This window comes from Dasypus novemcinctus, chromosome 20 (genome assembly GCF_030445035.2).
Source record: "Dasypus novemcinctus isolate mDasNov1 chromosome 20, mDasNov1.1.hap2, whole genome shotgun sequence".
Taxonomy (NCBI): domain Eukaryota; kingdom Metazoa; phylum Chordata; class Mammalia; order Cingulata; family Dasypodidae; genus Dasypus; species Dasypus novemcinctus.
In genome coordinates this window covers 30,469,597-30,487,167 of record NC_080692.1, presented here as the reverse complement: position 1 = coordinate 30,487,167, position 17,571 = coordinate 30,469,597, and the positions used below count along the sequence as shown (strand labels likewise).

General features: G+C 34.5%; 1 protein-coding gene across 2 annotated transcripts in view; it reads left to right on the top strand.

The window, feature by feature from the left end:
- Positions 1-17,571, top strand: part of LOC111762876 (ovostatin-like) — a 62,599-nt gene that overhangs the window by 38,761 nt on the left and 6,267 nt on the right. For both annotated transcript variants that reach the window (XM_058282766.1, XM_058282765.1), the window contains 11 exons: positions 2,602-2,778; positions 2,973-3,054; positions 4,376-4,532; positions 6,703-6,774; positions 7,109-7,274; positions 7,446-7,663; positions 9,444-9,659; positions 12,297-12,421; positions 13,359-13,449; positions 13,957-14,025; positions 14,221-14,323. In XM_058282766.1, the coding sequence (XP_058138749.1) occupies positions 2,602-2,778; positions 2,973-3,054; positions 4,376-4,532; positions 6,703-6,774; positions 7,109-7,274; positions 7,446-7,663; positions 9,444-9,659; positions 12,297-12,421; positions 13,359-13,449; positions 13,957-14,025; positions 14,221-14,323 (1,476 nt within the window). The remainder of the gene's footprint in view (positions 1-2,601; positions 2,779-2,972; positions 3,055-4,375; positions 4,533-6,702; positions 6,775-7,108; positions 7,275-7,445; positions 7,664-9,443; positions 9,660-12,296; positions 12,422-13,358; positions 13,450-13,956; positions 14,026-14,220; positions 14,324-17,571) is intronic.

Below are 17,571 nucleotides of genomic sequence, written 5' to 3'. Positions count from 1 at the left end.
TAATTTGTAACAAATGTCTCACAACAATGCAAGGAGTTAGTGGTAAGATGATGTGTGGGACCCCTGAATGATGTGATGCATGTATGCCTTGTAAGTTCACAACTTTTACTATATACTTATTGTTTATGTGTGTCTATGTATAAATGACATAAAAATAATATTAATAATAGTGTGGGTAGGGGGAAAATAGGCCAAATGTAAGATACTTTGGTTAGTAGTAATATTTTGAGGATATCCTTTAATCATTAGTTAAAAATGTTTCACGACAATGTAAGATACTGGTGATAGGGTGAGGTATGAGAGCCCTGTATGATGTTATGTGTGTTTGTTTTATAAGTTCACAACTATTACTATACACTTATTGTTTATATATGTTTACATATGAGTGATATACTTCAATAAATTAAAAAAAGAAAAGGAAAAAAAGAGAATATAAGTATCGGAACCAAATTTCTGGCTCTTTCTTTTCTCAAATACCATTTTAACTCTCTCATAAAAATTAAGTTCCAGTGTTAGCCCTCCTGGGTTGTGTCTCATTCCAGACTAGCCTGTAAAGAAAAGTTCTGACCTTTTTTCACACTCCAGTGATTTTGAGAGCGTGCATTCTAAGCCAGTTAACTGTCGAATGTCACTCTTTTTTGCACAGGAATTGGAATAGTCAGGGATGCACAAACAACACTACCCAAAGATCATTGTTCTGTGGGTCAATGACCAGAGCAACGTAAAGCTTTTTACTCCTAACTTGCAGGCCCTATAAAGCCAGAACCTCAGTAGTCCTGCTCAAAACTGAAAAAACTAAAAATTAACCAAGAGCAACTACAGAACACTTTCTTCATTGATTCTCTTTTGAGATGTTCTGTCCAAAGACAAAAAAAGAACTTCCAGAAGTTTTAACATTGATATAAAAGCAGTGATCACCAAACGTTCTGACGGGAAGGAGAGAGAATAGGTATAACACGGGGCATTTTGTGGACCTTGGAATTGTTCTGCAAAACATTGCAATGCAGATATAGGCCGTTATACAGTTTGTCAAAACCTATAAAATTGTACGGTGTGAAGTGAAAACCACAATGTAAACTATAGACCACAGTTAGTAGCAATACTTCAATATGTGTTCATCAGTTGTAACAAATGTAGCACACTAAGGAAAGATGTTAATGGGGAAAAGTGTGGGACGGGGAAGGAATGGGATCTATGGGCATCCCCTATATTTTTAATATAACTTTTCTGTAATCTAAAACTTCTTTAAAAATAAAATTTTAAAAATGTTAAAAAAAGAGAACACTTTCTAACACAGAAAGGGCCATAGAATATATCTGCTAAAATTAAAGACAATATTTACCTATCCTTGTTCCCCTGTTGCAAACTAGAAAACTGCTTTCTTGGTCCACTTAATATTTTAAAGTATTTCCTGCCTGATTTACTTCTATCTTTAAAAAAAGAAAAAATCCTGGACTGTTTAGCCCTTTCCCTCTCCCTACCACCTATGGGCAACCCAGGGTAAAATTTTATGATAGAAATATAATGAATTCAGGGGAAGAGATTCTACACTCTGTGATGTCACAGTAAAGCCTGTTTGTTGCAGTAGGCAGAGTGTGGGCCAGGCAAAGCTCATGGGGAAAAGAAACAAAAACATTTCATATCAAGAACAAGTCCCAAGATCAAAACTAAAGAACACCTGAGTTTACCTGAACTTTTGATTTTAAGCAAATCAGTCCCATCCATACATCACCAAAATGATGTCCTACAAGGCATTTTCAGGACAATCATTGGAAGGTGTTCTTATTTTTTGTGATCTTATTTCCAATTTCCATCCAGATGGTAGAAGTTCCTTACAGTAGCTAAGTATAGGGCATAAGACAACTAGCTCTACAAGCAGATCGTCTAGTTTTGAATCCCAGATTCACCACTTCCAGTATTGCTTCGGTCAAATTGTCCTCTGCCTCCTTTCCTCATCCTTAAGTGGAGGTAATAATAGTACTTATTGCATATGATTGTTATAAAAATTAAACAAATTAAGATGCTTGGAACAATTCCAGTTGCATACTAAGTGCTATATGAGTGTTAGCCATTGGTAGAGAGTGTGTAGGGAAGTGACAATCTGTCCAGACAATCTGAAGTCTAGTCTGTGATCTATTCCTGACTCGCTCTGCATTTTTCAGTTTTTACATCTATAAGATAGAAATAATAATAGTGCCAATGTACATTACTGCTATAAGGATTGAATGAATTAATATAAATCAAGTGCTTAGAACAATATCTGGTACAATGTAAATGTTTCAGAAATGTTTATTTGGGATCCTCTCAAACTGATGATTGAGCTTTATCTTGAGAATTGTACAATAATTTTGATTCCTATAAACTTTTTTAGCTCTTCTGCTCTTGGCTGCTTTGAGTACCACATCTCTACCTTAGTTCAGGAAACAAAGTAATTCTATGGTCTGGGCCCAATAAGTAGGAGAGGGAGGAAGATTCAGATAATATAGACAAAAAGTAATTATTTTGAATATCTGTAACATAGAGTTCTTAAACACAATTTAATATTATTAATACTTACCAATTTTGATAAATTACATCATATCGACTTGATTGACTTTTTAGGAGACCTTCTCGGTTCTACCATGCAAAACTCACAGAACCTTCTCCGAAGGTCTTTTAGTCGTGGAGAGCAGAATTTGGTACTAATCACTCCCACTATTCACCTCTTCGACTATCTGACTCAGACTCAACAAATGACAGAAGAAATAAAATCCAAGGGTATTGGATTCCTGTCCACAGGTAGAACTTTTAAAAGTCCTTCTTTTATCTCAAGTAAATCCCTGAATTCCACCTGGTTTGTTTATTATTAAGTACATGAATTTCTTTTTTTTGTATGTATATATTCACTTATAACTAATACAAATATTCAGTTTATACAGTTTTTATGCTAGATTAGTATGTTAAGTTTTAAAATAGGTCCTTTCCTGTTCTAGGATATCAAATGCAATTGCCCTATAAACGCTCAGATGGATCTTACAGTATCTATGGACGTCCCAATCAACAAGGAAACACATGGTTTGAATTGCTTTATAAGTTTTATCAAGAGTTATTAGAGGTTTCTAAACATTTCTTTCTTTTACAGGTGAAATTTTGACAATTTCATAAAAGCTATGGGCATTCTCTCCTAAACCTTTATATACAAGGCTCCACAGGCATATACACAGAGATGTGCTTTAATAGGATCTTTGCACTGTCAGATTAAAGATTCATGATGTATGGCTTTGGCTCTATGCCCCTCTTTTACTTAGGAAAAATGCATGTTCAGTAAACAAATCATAAGGGGGGAAAGCAACTCAATTGGGCAGTATGAGTTCTGTGACACTCCAATTATTATGCAAGCAAATTATTCCATTTGAAACATAAATATTATCCCAATGCAACCCCAAAGGTAACTTCAATAGCACTTATACTCATTGGTGATATAACGCTGTGCAGTTATGAATACTCTTGATGACATATTTAAGCAGAATGGACTTCCTATCAATAGTGAAATAAGTACTAAAATCAAATTAAATTAAGCATAGATTGTGTTATTACTTAAAGCCTGAAAGACTAGGTGATCAGTTAGATGCAAGTTAAATTTTAAAAATTATTCTTTATGTTCTTATCATTTATTTATAAACACATATTTATTCCTGAGAATAATAAGCCTTTGAGATACAAAAGGACAAATGCTAATTATGATCATTCTTACTGTATCCTCATAATAACCCAACAAGGTAGCTAGCACTGTATACCAGTTTCATAGATTAAAAAAACAGAGACACAGAGACATTAAGTAATTTGTCCAAGATCATGCTGCAAATTATGGGGCAGAGATTTTATCCACTATATGATTTTGCTTCTTGATAACACATGATCTTTGATCTTAGAAAGTTCAGAGTATAGTAAGGAAAGACAAGTAAGTAAAATATTATAGCATAAATTGATAGAAGACGTAGTAAAAATAAGCACATGACACTATCGAGCAGATAGGAAGGACCACTTTTCCAGAAACATTTGGTATAGTTAGGGGTTTTTTGACCTTTCTAATGGCAGTATAGTGGTGTTTCATCATGGTTTTAATTTAAACTTCTGTGATGACTAATAAGCTGGAGCATGTTGTTATATGCTCATTAGCCACTTGGATACCTTCTGTGGTAACTTCTGTGTTCAAATCTTTTGCCCATTATTTGAGTTATTTTCTTATTATTGAGTTATAGGATTTTAAATATATATATATTCTGAGTAGAGGTCAAAAGAACATATGATTGTCCCAAGACACAAGATTTAAAGACCATTCCCTCTGCTTCTCAGCATTTACTATACATGTTCATGCTTTGTTGCATTTTCCCAGGATCACTGCATTTGTTTACAAGTCATTTGCACAAGCTAAACGCTACATTTATATTGGTGACGAAGTCCAGTCCCAAACCCTTGTTTGGCTCTTAAATATTCAGAAATCAGATGGCTGCTTCCCATATCTGGGCACTGTCTTCAACAGCACTTTGAAGGTACTTAAATTTACCTTACAATTTCCTGTCCTTTCATCATGAACATTTAATAAACACCAAAGTACCAGGGTAAAATTTAGTAGAAATCATTGAAGTGGCATTCCTACCATAATAAATTAATTCTCTTGAAACACCCACAAAGCCTTTCTTCTTAACATATGGAACATTTTCTTTCTTTCAGTCAGATCGAAACCCCTACAGTTCAGATTTCCTAACATCAGTTTGGTGACGGTAGTGGTGGTGGTTATGGGAAAGAGTAGGGGACAGTGGCAGGAGTATTAGTAAAATTATATGAATGAACCAGAATAATTACTAATATTTTAAAGATTTAGCATTTAAGAAATTCTGTTAAAATTGTTTGATTATTAGAATTCAATTTTTTTAGCTTTTACTTGTTAATATCCCCAAGGTAAGTATTTATGAATGAATTTGCCAATTAGTTCTCAGTTTCTCTAATCTCACTTTTTCTTCCTAATTGTTATGGTAATGCTCATTAATTGAAAGTAGCTTGGAGACTTAATATAAAGAATGAACCAAAATATCATTCCTATGTCAACTACTCAGAGATAACTACCATTAAATTTTTGACATTTTTTTGTTCAGTCTTTTTTCCTGATATATAAGCATGCTTTTCTATAACTGGGATTATCCTCTACTACTGAGTTATTAGTATGCTTTTTATGAAATCCTAACATTATTTATAATGACCTTGCCATGCATTACATTAAAATGTTTAAAAACAATCTTAAAAGTCTTGTAATACTCCATCATATGGATCAACCATACATGTTTATTACTCTTTTGTTGAACTTACAGTAATGTTTTATAAACTCAAAGAAATATTGTTTAAGCATTCTTACATATAAATATTTGTTCCAAGATCAATATTGACTTAGGACAGATATATCAAAAAGTGGACTCTTTCTAAGATTCTGAAAAATGTCACTACATTGTTTTCTAGTAAAATTGTGCCAATTTTTACTGTCACCATATATAGACTATCTGACACATAGAATTATCGTTAGCATTGAGTAATACAAATAAGTACTGAAAACAAAAATCTTCACAAATGTAGGAGCAAAAATATAGTGCTTCACTTCTATTTTTGTTTATAGGACACGAGGTGTTCTGAAGATAAATATTTTTCAGGTGTTGACTTTCAATTTCTATTTTCTCCCTTTTAATTTCCTTTTATCTTTTGGGGTTAGTTTGAATTCATTAATAGTTAATATTATTGATCTGCTAGAATGTATTTCAGTATATTGTATAATCTATATATGATTTATTTCTATATTCTAAATAAATCGCTACTTATAACACCTTTTGTTAATTAATGCTGTATGCCCTACTGATTTTTAATGCCAACTTTGTTACATTGCTTTCTATACTTGCTAGGATTTCTTTCTGCTTTACCTAATCCATTCCATTGACCAACCTTTCTATTTTATACTACACTATTGTAATTACTGTAATATTATAGCATGTGTTTTCTTTATTATTTCTGGAATTCTTTGCCTCCTTTAATTCCAAATACCCCTTTTGGCTCACAAGTTCCTTTTTTAATTAAAGAAATTATGGGTTTACAGAACAAACACATAAAATACAGTATTCCCATGTACCTGTTATTAACAACTTACATTGATTTGTATATTTGTTACAATTAAGGAAAACATGTTTTTATAATTGTATTATTTACTATATAGTCCATGGTTTAATTTATAATTCACTGTTTATATAGTGCAGTTCCATGGATTTTTTAAAAATTTTTATTCTATTACCATATATATAACCTAACATTCCCCCCTTTAAACCACATTCAGATACATATTTCAGTACTGTTAATTACATTCACAATGTTGTGCTACCATCACCACCATCCATTACCAAAACATTTCTATCATTCCACCATAAGTTATTTTTATAAGTGATGATTCTACACTGTGAATTCCCTGGATTTTCATTCAATACTCCCTGACTTTATAAGTAGTACCTTTTGTGGAAATGAAAAACACTACCCCAAAAAAAAGGAAGGAAGGAAGGGAGGGAGGGAGGAAGGAAGGAAGGAAGGAAGGAAAGAAGGAAGGAAGGAAGAATATAATGCATAAACAAAGAAATGTATTCGTCCCTCTGAATTCTACGAGACTGACATATTACCCTTTGTTTTGTTCAGAGAGAAGACTATGAGCTTTCTCTCACTGCACATGTTACTGCTGCACTGATGGAAGCCGGTCACCCAGTCTCAGTACGTAGCCCACTGGTGAAACCCCTGACTTAATTCTTATGAACTTGAAACATTTTATGCCAACAACAACAACATTTTATACATTATTAGGAACTAGAACTATGCTTGTAACTACCACAAAATAACATTGAATCACTATCCTTCTTAATTAGTCAAATCAAACCTTGCAGGTAGAACCATACTGAAATTTAAACACATGTGGCATTTGCCCTTTCAACGTTTCAACACAGAAAAGATCCAGCCCTGACTTTTTTCCTGGATTGAACATTTACATGTGTTCACACATATGCGTTTGAGGGCACGAATAACTTTTTTTCTTTCCTTTCCTTTGAAGTTTGAGGCCGTTCAAAAGGGTCTCCAGTGCTTAGAGGCTACGTGGAAGAAGAGAGCCATCACTACCTATGAACAGGCGCTCCTGGCCTACACTTTTGGTTTAGCAGGCCAGGAAGACAAAAGGGCATTCTTCTTCAATGAGCTCAGCAAAAAAGCAAAGGAAGAAGGTGAGTGCATGTGACTTTTCCCAGTCAAACCCTGAAGAAGTAAAGTGACCGGCAGTGGTATAATTATCATGCCCTCATGTTTCTTTATTTCCCATTGGCCCCCACCTGAGCCTACACATATCCCATGCTTTGGCACAGACACTCTGTAACTCCTTTTCCTTTTATGGTCAGGTGGCTCCATTTACTGGGATGTAGAAGAGAGTATCTACTGGGTAGCACCAATTCTCTTCTCTCGGGCGTCACTTGCACATATAGAGACGACCTGTTATGGCCTGCTGGCTCTTCTCCACAAGCCCCAGCTGACTTCAGAAGAGCTGACCTATGCTTCTCAGATTGTGCAGTGGGTGGCAAAGCAGCAGAATGCCTACGGCGGGTTCGCCTCCATGACGGTAACTCTTTGTCTATTTCAAGTTTCTCAGAGCAAGAAAATTGAGCACCTGCCTGGTACTGGTCTTTGGGCTTATATGTTAACTTTTTCCAATTAGATGGGTTTGACATCACTATTAAACTTGCTGTCACTTTGTGATTTGCTATCTTTTAGGCTTTTTGAAGAGAATAGTATTTTATCTAGTAACAATCTCTGATTATTCAAAAGCTAATTTCTTTTAATTTTTAATACGAGAATTTAAATACCAACCTGCAAAATTTGCGGTATAAAGGAATACTCAAAATGAAACATTACAATACATATTGGTAAACTTTTTAGGGGAAGTTGCAGCAGTTTGCATTGTTATTAGCTGTGTGTGTGAGTACCTTTCTCTACATAACTTCAAAATCATTTGTAAAAATCTTTTTAAATCTGATACAATAAAAATAGTAACATTCTGTATAAAAATAATTCTCCATGGTTTCTACTTGGGTAGAATGTGCCTTCATTTTTAAAAGTCCTCCTTTATTTCATGCATTATGAATTACATGGTCATACCATCTGCAGATTTCCTAATAGTGTTATTAATCTTTTTCTTGATTGTTTATAAGATTTTGAATACAGTAAAGATACTATCCTTTGAACATGCATGTAACATATCCTTGCCGAATTTTCATTTTCTTTTCAGCATTTTTTTAAAGATTTATTTATTTATTTATTTCTCTCCCCTTTCCACCCCATCCCCACCCCCCAACCCTGCCCCAGCTGTCTGCTTTCTGTGTCCATTTGCTACTTCTTTGTCCGCTTCTGTTGTTGTCAGTTTCACAGGAATCTGTGTTTCTTTTTGTGTGTCATCTTGCTGAGTCAGCTCTCCGTGTGCGGCGCCATTCCTGGGCAGGCTGCACTTTCTTTCACACTGGGTGACTCTCCTTGTGCATGGGGCTCCCCTACGCAGGGGACACCACTGCGTGGCAGGGCACTCCTTGCGCGCATCAGCACTGCACATGGGCCAGCTCCACACGGGTCAAGGAGGCCCGGGGTTTGAACCACGGACCTCCCATGTGGTAGATGGATGCCCTAACCACCAGGCCAAGTTCGCTTCCCTCTTTTCAGTTTTTATAATGCTTTAAATATACGGATTATTTTATTTTCATTTTCTCTGAGTGTAATCATTCCGTTCAAGCTTTTTCTCTGTAATGCTATGATAACAAAAGCGTTCAACACAAAAATATATAAATATATAGCCATACTTTCGTATACTATTATGGATAAATGTATAACTTTTCAATTAATCCATCTGCAATGTATTTTTATAGAGATGTGTTGTAGATACTCAACTTGATTTTTTAAAAATGTTCAGCCAGTTGTCTCAATGTAATCTAATTAATAATTTCCTCAATGATATGAAATGCCTCTCTTATTGTCTAACAAAAAGATACAAATTTTGGTGTCGTTTTAGGTTTTCTGTTCTTTCTCTGTGATCCCTTCGCTTTTTTGTGTGCTTTAATACCTAGTAGAACAAAGCCACTCAGTAGGCAATTTAAAAATTTCCTTGGCTCTTCTCACATTTTATTCTGTTAGAGTTAAGTTTTCCCGTAATTTTAAAGAGTTGATCTTACAAATGAAAATGTCATAAATCCCATTTATTTTCAATAAATTATACAGTGCTCAAGACACAGTAGTTCATAAAAGAACGGTTATTGCATTTTAAATCATTTTTAAGCAATTCACAGCTATATTGAGCTTAAGATTTCTAAATCACGTAGTATATTCTAATAAAATTTATGACATTATTATTTCAGGATACCGTTGTGGCTATCCAAGCTTTGACCCGGTACCAAAGCCTCACCTTCACTAAAAATAGACAAAATTCAGTGAGGATTTTCAAGGACCAAACATTCAGTAGGGACTTTAGAGTGAATGACAGGAACCGTTTGCTGCTACAACAGATTCCGTTACCAACAACTGAGGGGAGATATACTGTGGAAGTGAGCGGCAAAGGCTGTGTATACGTACAGGTAAATCAGGACTTTTTTATCCTAGCATCAAAAATTAGAAATAAAATATAATGAATACGTTCAGACTTTGCAATTTTTGCTTTACCATTTTTTTCTGGGGGGTGAATTTTAAAGTAAATTTAAGACATCATGGTGCTCCTAAATATATCATAGTGCACCTTCCCCAAAAAGAACATTCCATCGTGTAACTGCAATGTCAGTATCACACCTAACAAAAATTAACAATAGTTTTATAATATAATTTTAAGTGTCAACCCTCTGCCCCCAAATATATTTTATAGTTGTTTCTTTCAAACCACAATTTAATCAAGGACCATGCTTTACAATTTGTTGTTATGCTTTTTAAGCTTTGTAAGTGTCTTTAAACTAAGAGTCCTATCCATTTGTTGTTTGTTTTTGTTTGTCTGTTAATTTGTTATAGCATCAACTTTGAAGACTTCAGGCCAGTTGTCTTAGGATGTTCCTCATTCTGGAATTAACAAATTGTTTTCTTTTTAGTGCCATTTAATTTGTTGTCCATTCCCTATATAATATTCTTAAAACTGAAAGTTAGGCCTATATTCCTATTTCATCACATCGCCTGGCACCTGACTATTAGTCAGATTTGATCATTGGATTTAGGTGGTGACAGCCATGGTTCTTCAATTATGGTGCTGTTTTCAGCCATTGCCACTAGCAATTAATATATGAAGTGATCCATCGAACCATGCAAATATGGAGTCTACAGCAATTTTCACTGAGAAATTTTAGTATGCCATTAATGATCTTTTAACATAGCATTCATCTTTGGATGCTTCTTTCTCTCTGGGAAAAAAGGGATAGGACTGGTTCCATCTTGCACTTTACCTGTCCTAGACCTGGAATCATATTTTGCCAAGGAGTCCTCATCTTTTCAGGGGAGTATGGTATTTTTCACTGAAGCCTGGTGATGGTATTCCTTTTACTACCGAGAGGCTGATAGGTTTTTGCCCTGGGGCAGAGCTCGGAAAGTTTTAAATCTTTTGAATTCTTACAAATAGTCCCACTCAAATTTAATACTACAGTATTTGACTAAGAAATTATAATGATATTAACAAAAATTTATTTGCTTAGCCTAAAATATAGAGAAAATAGTGCTTTTGTTTTTTTAAAAGATTTATTTATTTGTCTCTCTCCCCTCCCCCCCACCCCAGTTGACTGTTCTCTTGTGTCTATTTGCTGTGTCTTCTTTGTCCACTTCTGTTGTCAGTGACACAGGAGTCTGTGTCTCTTTTTGTTGTGTCATCTTGTTGTGTCAGCTCTTTGTGTGTGTGGTGCCATTCCTGGGCGGGCTGCACTTTCTTTCATGCTGGGCGGCTCTCCTTACGGGGTGCACTTCTTGTGCGTGGGGTTCCCCTACGCGGGGATACTCCTGCGTGGCACAGCACTCCTTGCACGCATCAGCCCTGCGCATGGGCCAGCTCCACATAAGTCAAGGAGGGCCAGGGTTTGAACCACGGACCTCCCATGTGGTAGACGGATGCTCTAACCACTGGGCAAAGTCCGCCGCCCGAGAAAATAGTTTTAAAATAACAAACAATGTTACTATTAAATGGAACTAGTGAATGAAATGGAACTACTGAATTTTAAAGTCCATTTTTTATTTTAGAATACATACTCCTAAAGATATATAGTCAAATAACTATATTCTGTACTTTCCTTTGTGTGATTATATTGAAAATGTGATATGGTTAGGTTTATTCATTTCATTTTCTCTTTAATTTCAGGATTTGTTTTTTTATTTAAGTATGACAATATTTTGAATTTGTAAAATAATTACATGGTTTTCATTTTTTGAAGTTTTGGTTTGTTCTTCCAGTGTTTGTTTTTGTAAACGTATACTAGTATTAATCTTATAGTTTTCTTATTTCTCATCTGTTTTTATACCTATGTTAGCATTCAAGATAAATATTTAATATACACTATATGTATAATTAGTCAAATATTGATGGACATTTGCACTGTATATAATTTGGCCATTACATAGTGCTGTAATGAATGTGTGCACAGATTATTGCATAAATGGACAGGGATTCCTTCAGGCCATATTTCTAGAAGTGGGGTGATTAGTTCAAGTTAAATCTTTAACCACACTTATTTGCATTATTCTGGATTTAGAGTCTACAATTTCCCTTTCAGTTATTTTATTGCAATCATGCTATTCATCTTGATTCTTGCAGCACTAACATGATCTATAGTAATTTTATTTCTTACAGGTGAAAATTAGGTAATTGTAATTATCCAAGAGACTATATAGGTATACTCTGGCTTTGTTATTTTTTTACTATATGAGATTTGACAAGTTATTTTACCTTTGAAAAGTTCTTCACCTCTCTACCTGGGTGCCTTTCCTGTAAAATAGTGGCTATAAATAGTATCTACATCACAGGGATGTTGGAAAGTTTAAATGAGTTATTACATAAAAAGCACTTAAAAATAAGTGCATTGTATGTGCTCAGTTAGTGTCAGCTATTATTACTATTGTTGCTAATGGTATAGAAAATAGGAGACACAGAAGTCAAATTTGACTTTTAGTTTCAGTTGAAATGTTTATGTGCAGGTAATAAATTTAAAAGTAATCTTGTGGCTAATAAAGAATATATTTTGTATTGATTCTAGTCATCTCTGAAATATAACATCATGCTCCCCAGGAGTTCATCTGGGTTTTATCTTTATGTGACGACAGCCAATGCTATCTGCAGGGGATTATCTGATACAAAGATTGACCTTATTATTTCAGCCAGGTAATAGCTTTTTTTTCTTGGCTTAGACATGTCTCTATCTCTAAAGCAGGTATCCTAGTCACTCTCTCTGCTGCCTTATGAAACCACATCCCAACCATTTTCTGTAAGAGGTTGGCCTGTCTTGATTCCCTAGGGATATACATTTCATGGTACTTAAATTGCCTAAGGGGAATACTGGGTAGAAAAAAAATGTGAATTGAAAATATGAAATAGGAGGGAAAGAAGGAGACTATAGGAAAAACAAATTCTACAAATTCCTCAAGAAGTATATTTCCTTAACATTCCTACTTCAGAAAACAACATATTGCTACCTCTTCTTTCTGGAAATCAAAGATCCAAACCAAGAATATCAGTCAGGTTCAACACTCTGGGTTCAGTTAGGAATGGATTGAAATTTATGTTGCTTCATTTTGGAGGACCATTAATTTCAGGTTATTATGAGATTATTCCAGTCCCACTACAAGAAACACTATATAGTTTATAATAAAATGGACAATTAATAGCTAACAAAACTGAATTTTGCCTTTGCTTTGGCCCAAAAATTGTGCATTGACTCACAATTAATAATGCTTATAAATTGTCTTATTTGGTAAAAATAGTCATGTTTTTTGATCTTATCAAGAAAAATTTAATTGATTGAAGCCTTTGCTTTTCACGGAAATTTGAGATTCTAGAGATCATAAAAATACACAGAAATAAGTCAAAAGCACAAGTTGGAATCTCTGCTAGATATGCTTTTATGTTTTATTTCCATTATACAGATGTCATTTACTCAATTTAGCTTTGGGAATATGGCAAAACACAAAACCCTGTTCAAGATTGTACCATAACTCATTGAAGAGTTTTGCATGCAAATATATTTTTTGTTGGTAATTTGATTTTCTAAATAATTTCTAAAGTTTATCTGTATTTTATATTTTGTACTTTTTAAAAAAAGGTATTATGGAAAGCACAAAACTTCCAACATGGCAGTCATAGATGTGAAGATGCTTTCAGGCTTTGTACCTGAAAAATCATCTATTGAGAAGGTAAATAATTACATGATTTTAATTAAATAATTTTCACAGATGACTGTTTGTGTTAGGTCCTGCGTTATACATTGGGCACAAGTTGGTAAAAAAAGAAAAGACACATTTTCTCTTTTCAAGAAATGAAATTTCAGTCTCCAATTTCAATCTCATATTTCATAGTACAACATTGTTTGAGTTTTTCAAAGTTATATTCTTACATTGTTAATACAATATAAGAAATTATCAAAAAATAAAACAGGTAGATGACTTGGTGTTCAGTTACTATTATTCTATTCTATTATTCTATTTATTGAAAATTTAGCAGCTAATATTCTACAGACAGATCTCTCAAAAATGTTAAAGGAATGAGTTTCAAAGATTAATATTTATTTCTGAGGTTATCTGGAAACAATGCTGTTATTTATAAAGGAAGCAAGAAAACCACCGAATTGGATATTTTTGAATAGATATTTGTATTACAGGTTCCCTGTATTTAAAGCACAATTTTTTTCTTCTCATTTTTAGCTTCAACGAGATGGCCGAGTACAAGAAGTAGAAATCAAAAGCCCTCGTATCTATTTCTATCTGGAGAATGTAAGTCTATCTCATAATTTGTTTATTGTCATTGTTTATGCCAGAGGTACACTGTGGGATTGTTTGTTTTTTAAAAATTTTCCCAAGAACACAAATGTCAAAAGAGCACTGTTAAAATAATTCTGAATATTTGAAATGGAGAGAAATTAAGGAACTAAATTTCAATATGCCTAACAATATTGTTTTTTTTCCCAGCTTACTAAAAAGTCAAATCAATTTTCATTTTCCATTCAACAAGAAGTACTTGTGTCTGACATCAAGCCAGCATCCATTCAACTCTATGATTACTATGAAACTGGTAAGAGTTTTCTTTAATTTTTGTGTTCTGTTTATATCCTACATTAAATGAAACATATATATACACACACCAATTTTCATTTTCTCTGCTGTTGCTACAATTTCTATTTCTGAAATCTTCTTCCCTTATTTGACTTCTTTTAACTGTTAGTGCCATCTAACCCAAAATGTTTCAGAATGTTAACAGCAAACAATCCTTGAGATTTATATCTCTCTCTATAGGCACAACCAGGTCTATAGATAGGGGCACAATTGATATGATTTTTTTTTTTTTTTTAGTCTGTAGAGGTAATGTTTATTTTCAAGACAAATAGTACTGTCAGTTTGACTTGCATTTGCTAAAATTTACAAGATAATATTAGATGTACTTATAATTTTGAGATTGTAGCTATGTTAAGTTAATATGACAAGATAAATTTATTTTGAAGTAGGAACATGGTATCTATGAAACTATTTTATGAACAGTCAGTTCTTAAAGTACCATGTTTACTCCAATTTGCATTAGCCAGAAGTTATTTTATCATACATTCTGCCTAAAGATTAACATTTGTAAATTGGCATGGGTTTTTTCGTGTTTTACATAAAGTCCCTGTTACTTTTTAGCTTTGCTTTTAGTAATATACATAAACTTGGACTTTTCCTGTCAACCACTGTCATACCCACACTAGTTACAAACATTATGATATACTTTAACCATTTCTATTCATTTCCAAAGACATACAAACCACCTTTTTACCAATTCTGCACAGATTAACCCCTAGCCTTCCATTCTCCACCCTCCTTCCATCTTCTGGTGATCTATACTGTAATTATTAACTCCATGAGTTTACACAATGTATTTAGTTCATAAAAGCACAATCATACAGTATTTGTTCTTCTGTGTCTGCCTTGCTTCACTCAACATAATGTCCTCCAGGTTCATCCATGTTGTCATATGTTTCATGACTTCATTTCTTCTTATCACAGCATAATATCCCATTGTGTATATACACCACAATTTGTCTATCCATTTATCAGTTGATGGACACCTGAATTGTCTCCCAACTCTTGGCAAGCATGAATAATGCTGCTGTTAACATCGGCGTGCAGATGTCTGTTCATGTCTCTGCTCTCAGTTCTTCTGGGTATATTCCTAGCAATGGTATTACCAGGTCCCATGGCTAGTCTATATTTACCTTCCTTAGGAATTGCCAAACAGGCCTCCACAGTGTTTGTACCATTCTACATTTCCACCAAAATTAAATAAGCATTTCTATCTCTTCACATGCTCTCCAATATTTACAGTTTTCCAACTTTTTAATAGTGGCCAGTCAAATAGGTGTGAAACTATATCTCATTGTAGGTTTCATTTGCATTTCCCTAATAATTAGCAATGTTCAACATTTTTTCATGTGTTTCTTTTTTTTTTTAAAGATTTTTTTTAAATTTATTTCTCTCCCCTTTCCACCTCCCACCCACCCCAGTTGTCTGCTCTCTGTGTCCATTCACTGTGTGTTCCTTCTGTGACTGCTCCTATCCTTATCAGCAGCACCAGGAATCTGTGTTTCTTTTTGTTGCGTCATTTTGTTGTGTCAGCTCTCTGTGTGTGCGGCGCCATTCCTGGGCAGGCTTCACTTTCTCTTGCACTGGCTGGCTCTCCCTAGGGGCTCCTCTACACGGGGGACACCCCTGCGTGGTAGTGCACTCCTTACACGCATCAGCACTGCACATGAGCCAGCTCCACATGGGTCAGGGAGGCCCGGGGTTTGAACCGCGGACCTCCCGTGTGGTAGGCAGACACCCTATCCATTCGGCCAAGTCCGCTTCCCTTCATGTGTTTCATTGCCATTTGTATTTCTTCTTTGGACTTTCATGTTTTCAAGACTTTTGCCCATTTTCTAATTGGGTGGTTTGTCTTTATATTGTTAAGTTGTCTGATCTCTTTGTATATTATGGATATTAAACCCTTTCGGATATGTGATTCCCAAATATTTTCTCCCATTAACTCAGCTGCCTTTTCATCTTTGGACAAAGTCCTTTGGACTACAAAAGTACTGAATTTTGAGGAGGTCACATTTAATTTTTTTCTTTTGTTGCTCATGCTTTGGGTATAAGGTTTAAGAAACTACTGCCTACCACAAGATCATGAAGATATTTTCCTACATTTTCTTCTAGGAGTTTTATGGCTATTGTTTGATCCATTTGGAGTTAATTTTTGTATAAGGTGTGAGATACAGGTCTTCTTTCTTTCTTTCTTCTGGATATGGACATCCAGTTCTCCCAGCACCATTTGTTGAACGGACTGTTCTGGCCCAGCTGGGAAGGCTTGACATCCTTGTCAAAAATCAATTGTCCATAGAAGTGAGGGTCTATTTCTGAGTTCACAATTCTGTTCCATTAGACTCTATGTCATTCTTTATGCTAGTACTATGCTGTTTTTACCACTGTAACTAAGAAATATACTTTAAAATCGATAAGTGAGAGTTCTCCAACTTTGTTTTTTTCTAAGATCTTTTTGGCTATTCAGAGACACTACCCTTCAAAATAAATTTGATAAATGACTTTTCCACTTCTGCCTAAAAGGCTGTTGGGATTTTTATTGGAATTGCATTGAATTGGTAAATGAATTTGGATAGAATAGACATCTGAATGATATTTAGTCCTCCAATCTGTGACCACCTAATATCCTTCCACTTATTTAAGTTCTATTCAGTTTCCTTTATCAAAGTTTTGTAGGTTTCTGAATACAGGTCCTTTATGTTTGGTGAAGTTTATTCCTAAAATTTGACTTTTTTTTCTGACTTTCTCCTCAGATTGCACATCAGTAGTGTATAGAAATGCTATTGATTTTAGTGTATTGATCTTGTATTTTGCCACTTTGTTGAACTCATCTATTAGTTCTAGTAAGTATCTTGGGGATTTTTCAGGAGATTCTAGATATAGGATCATATCATCACCAAATAGTGTAAGTTTTACTTCTTCCTTTCCTGTTTGGGTGCTTTTTATTTCTTTATCTAGCCTAATTGCTCTAGCTAGAACCTCTAGCACAATATTGAATAACAATGGTGATAGTGGACATCCTTGTTCTCTTCCTGATCTCAGTGGGAAAACTTTCAGTCTTTCACCATTGAGTACAATGCTAGCTGTAGGTTTTTCACATATACGCTTTGTCACATTGAGAAAACGTCCTTCTATTCCTAACTTTCGCAACGTTTTCATCAAGAATGGATGCTGTATTTTGTCAAATGCCATGCCTGCATCAATCGAGAG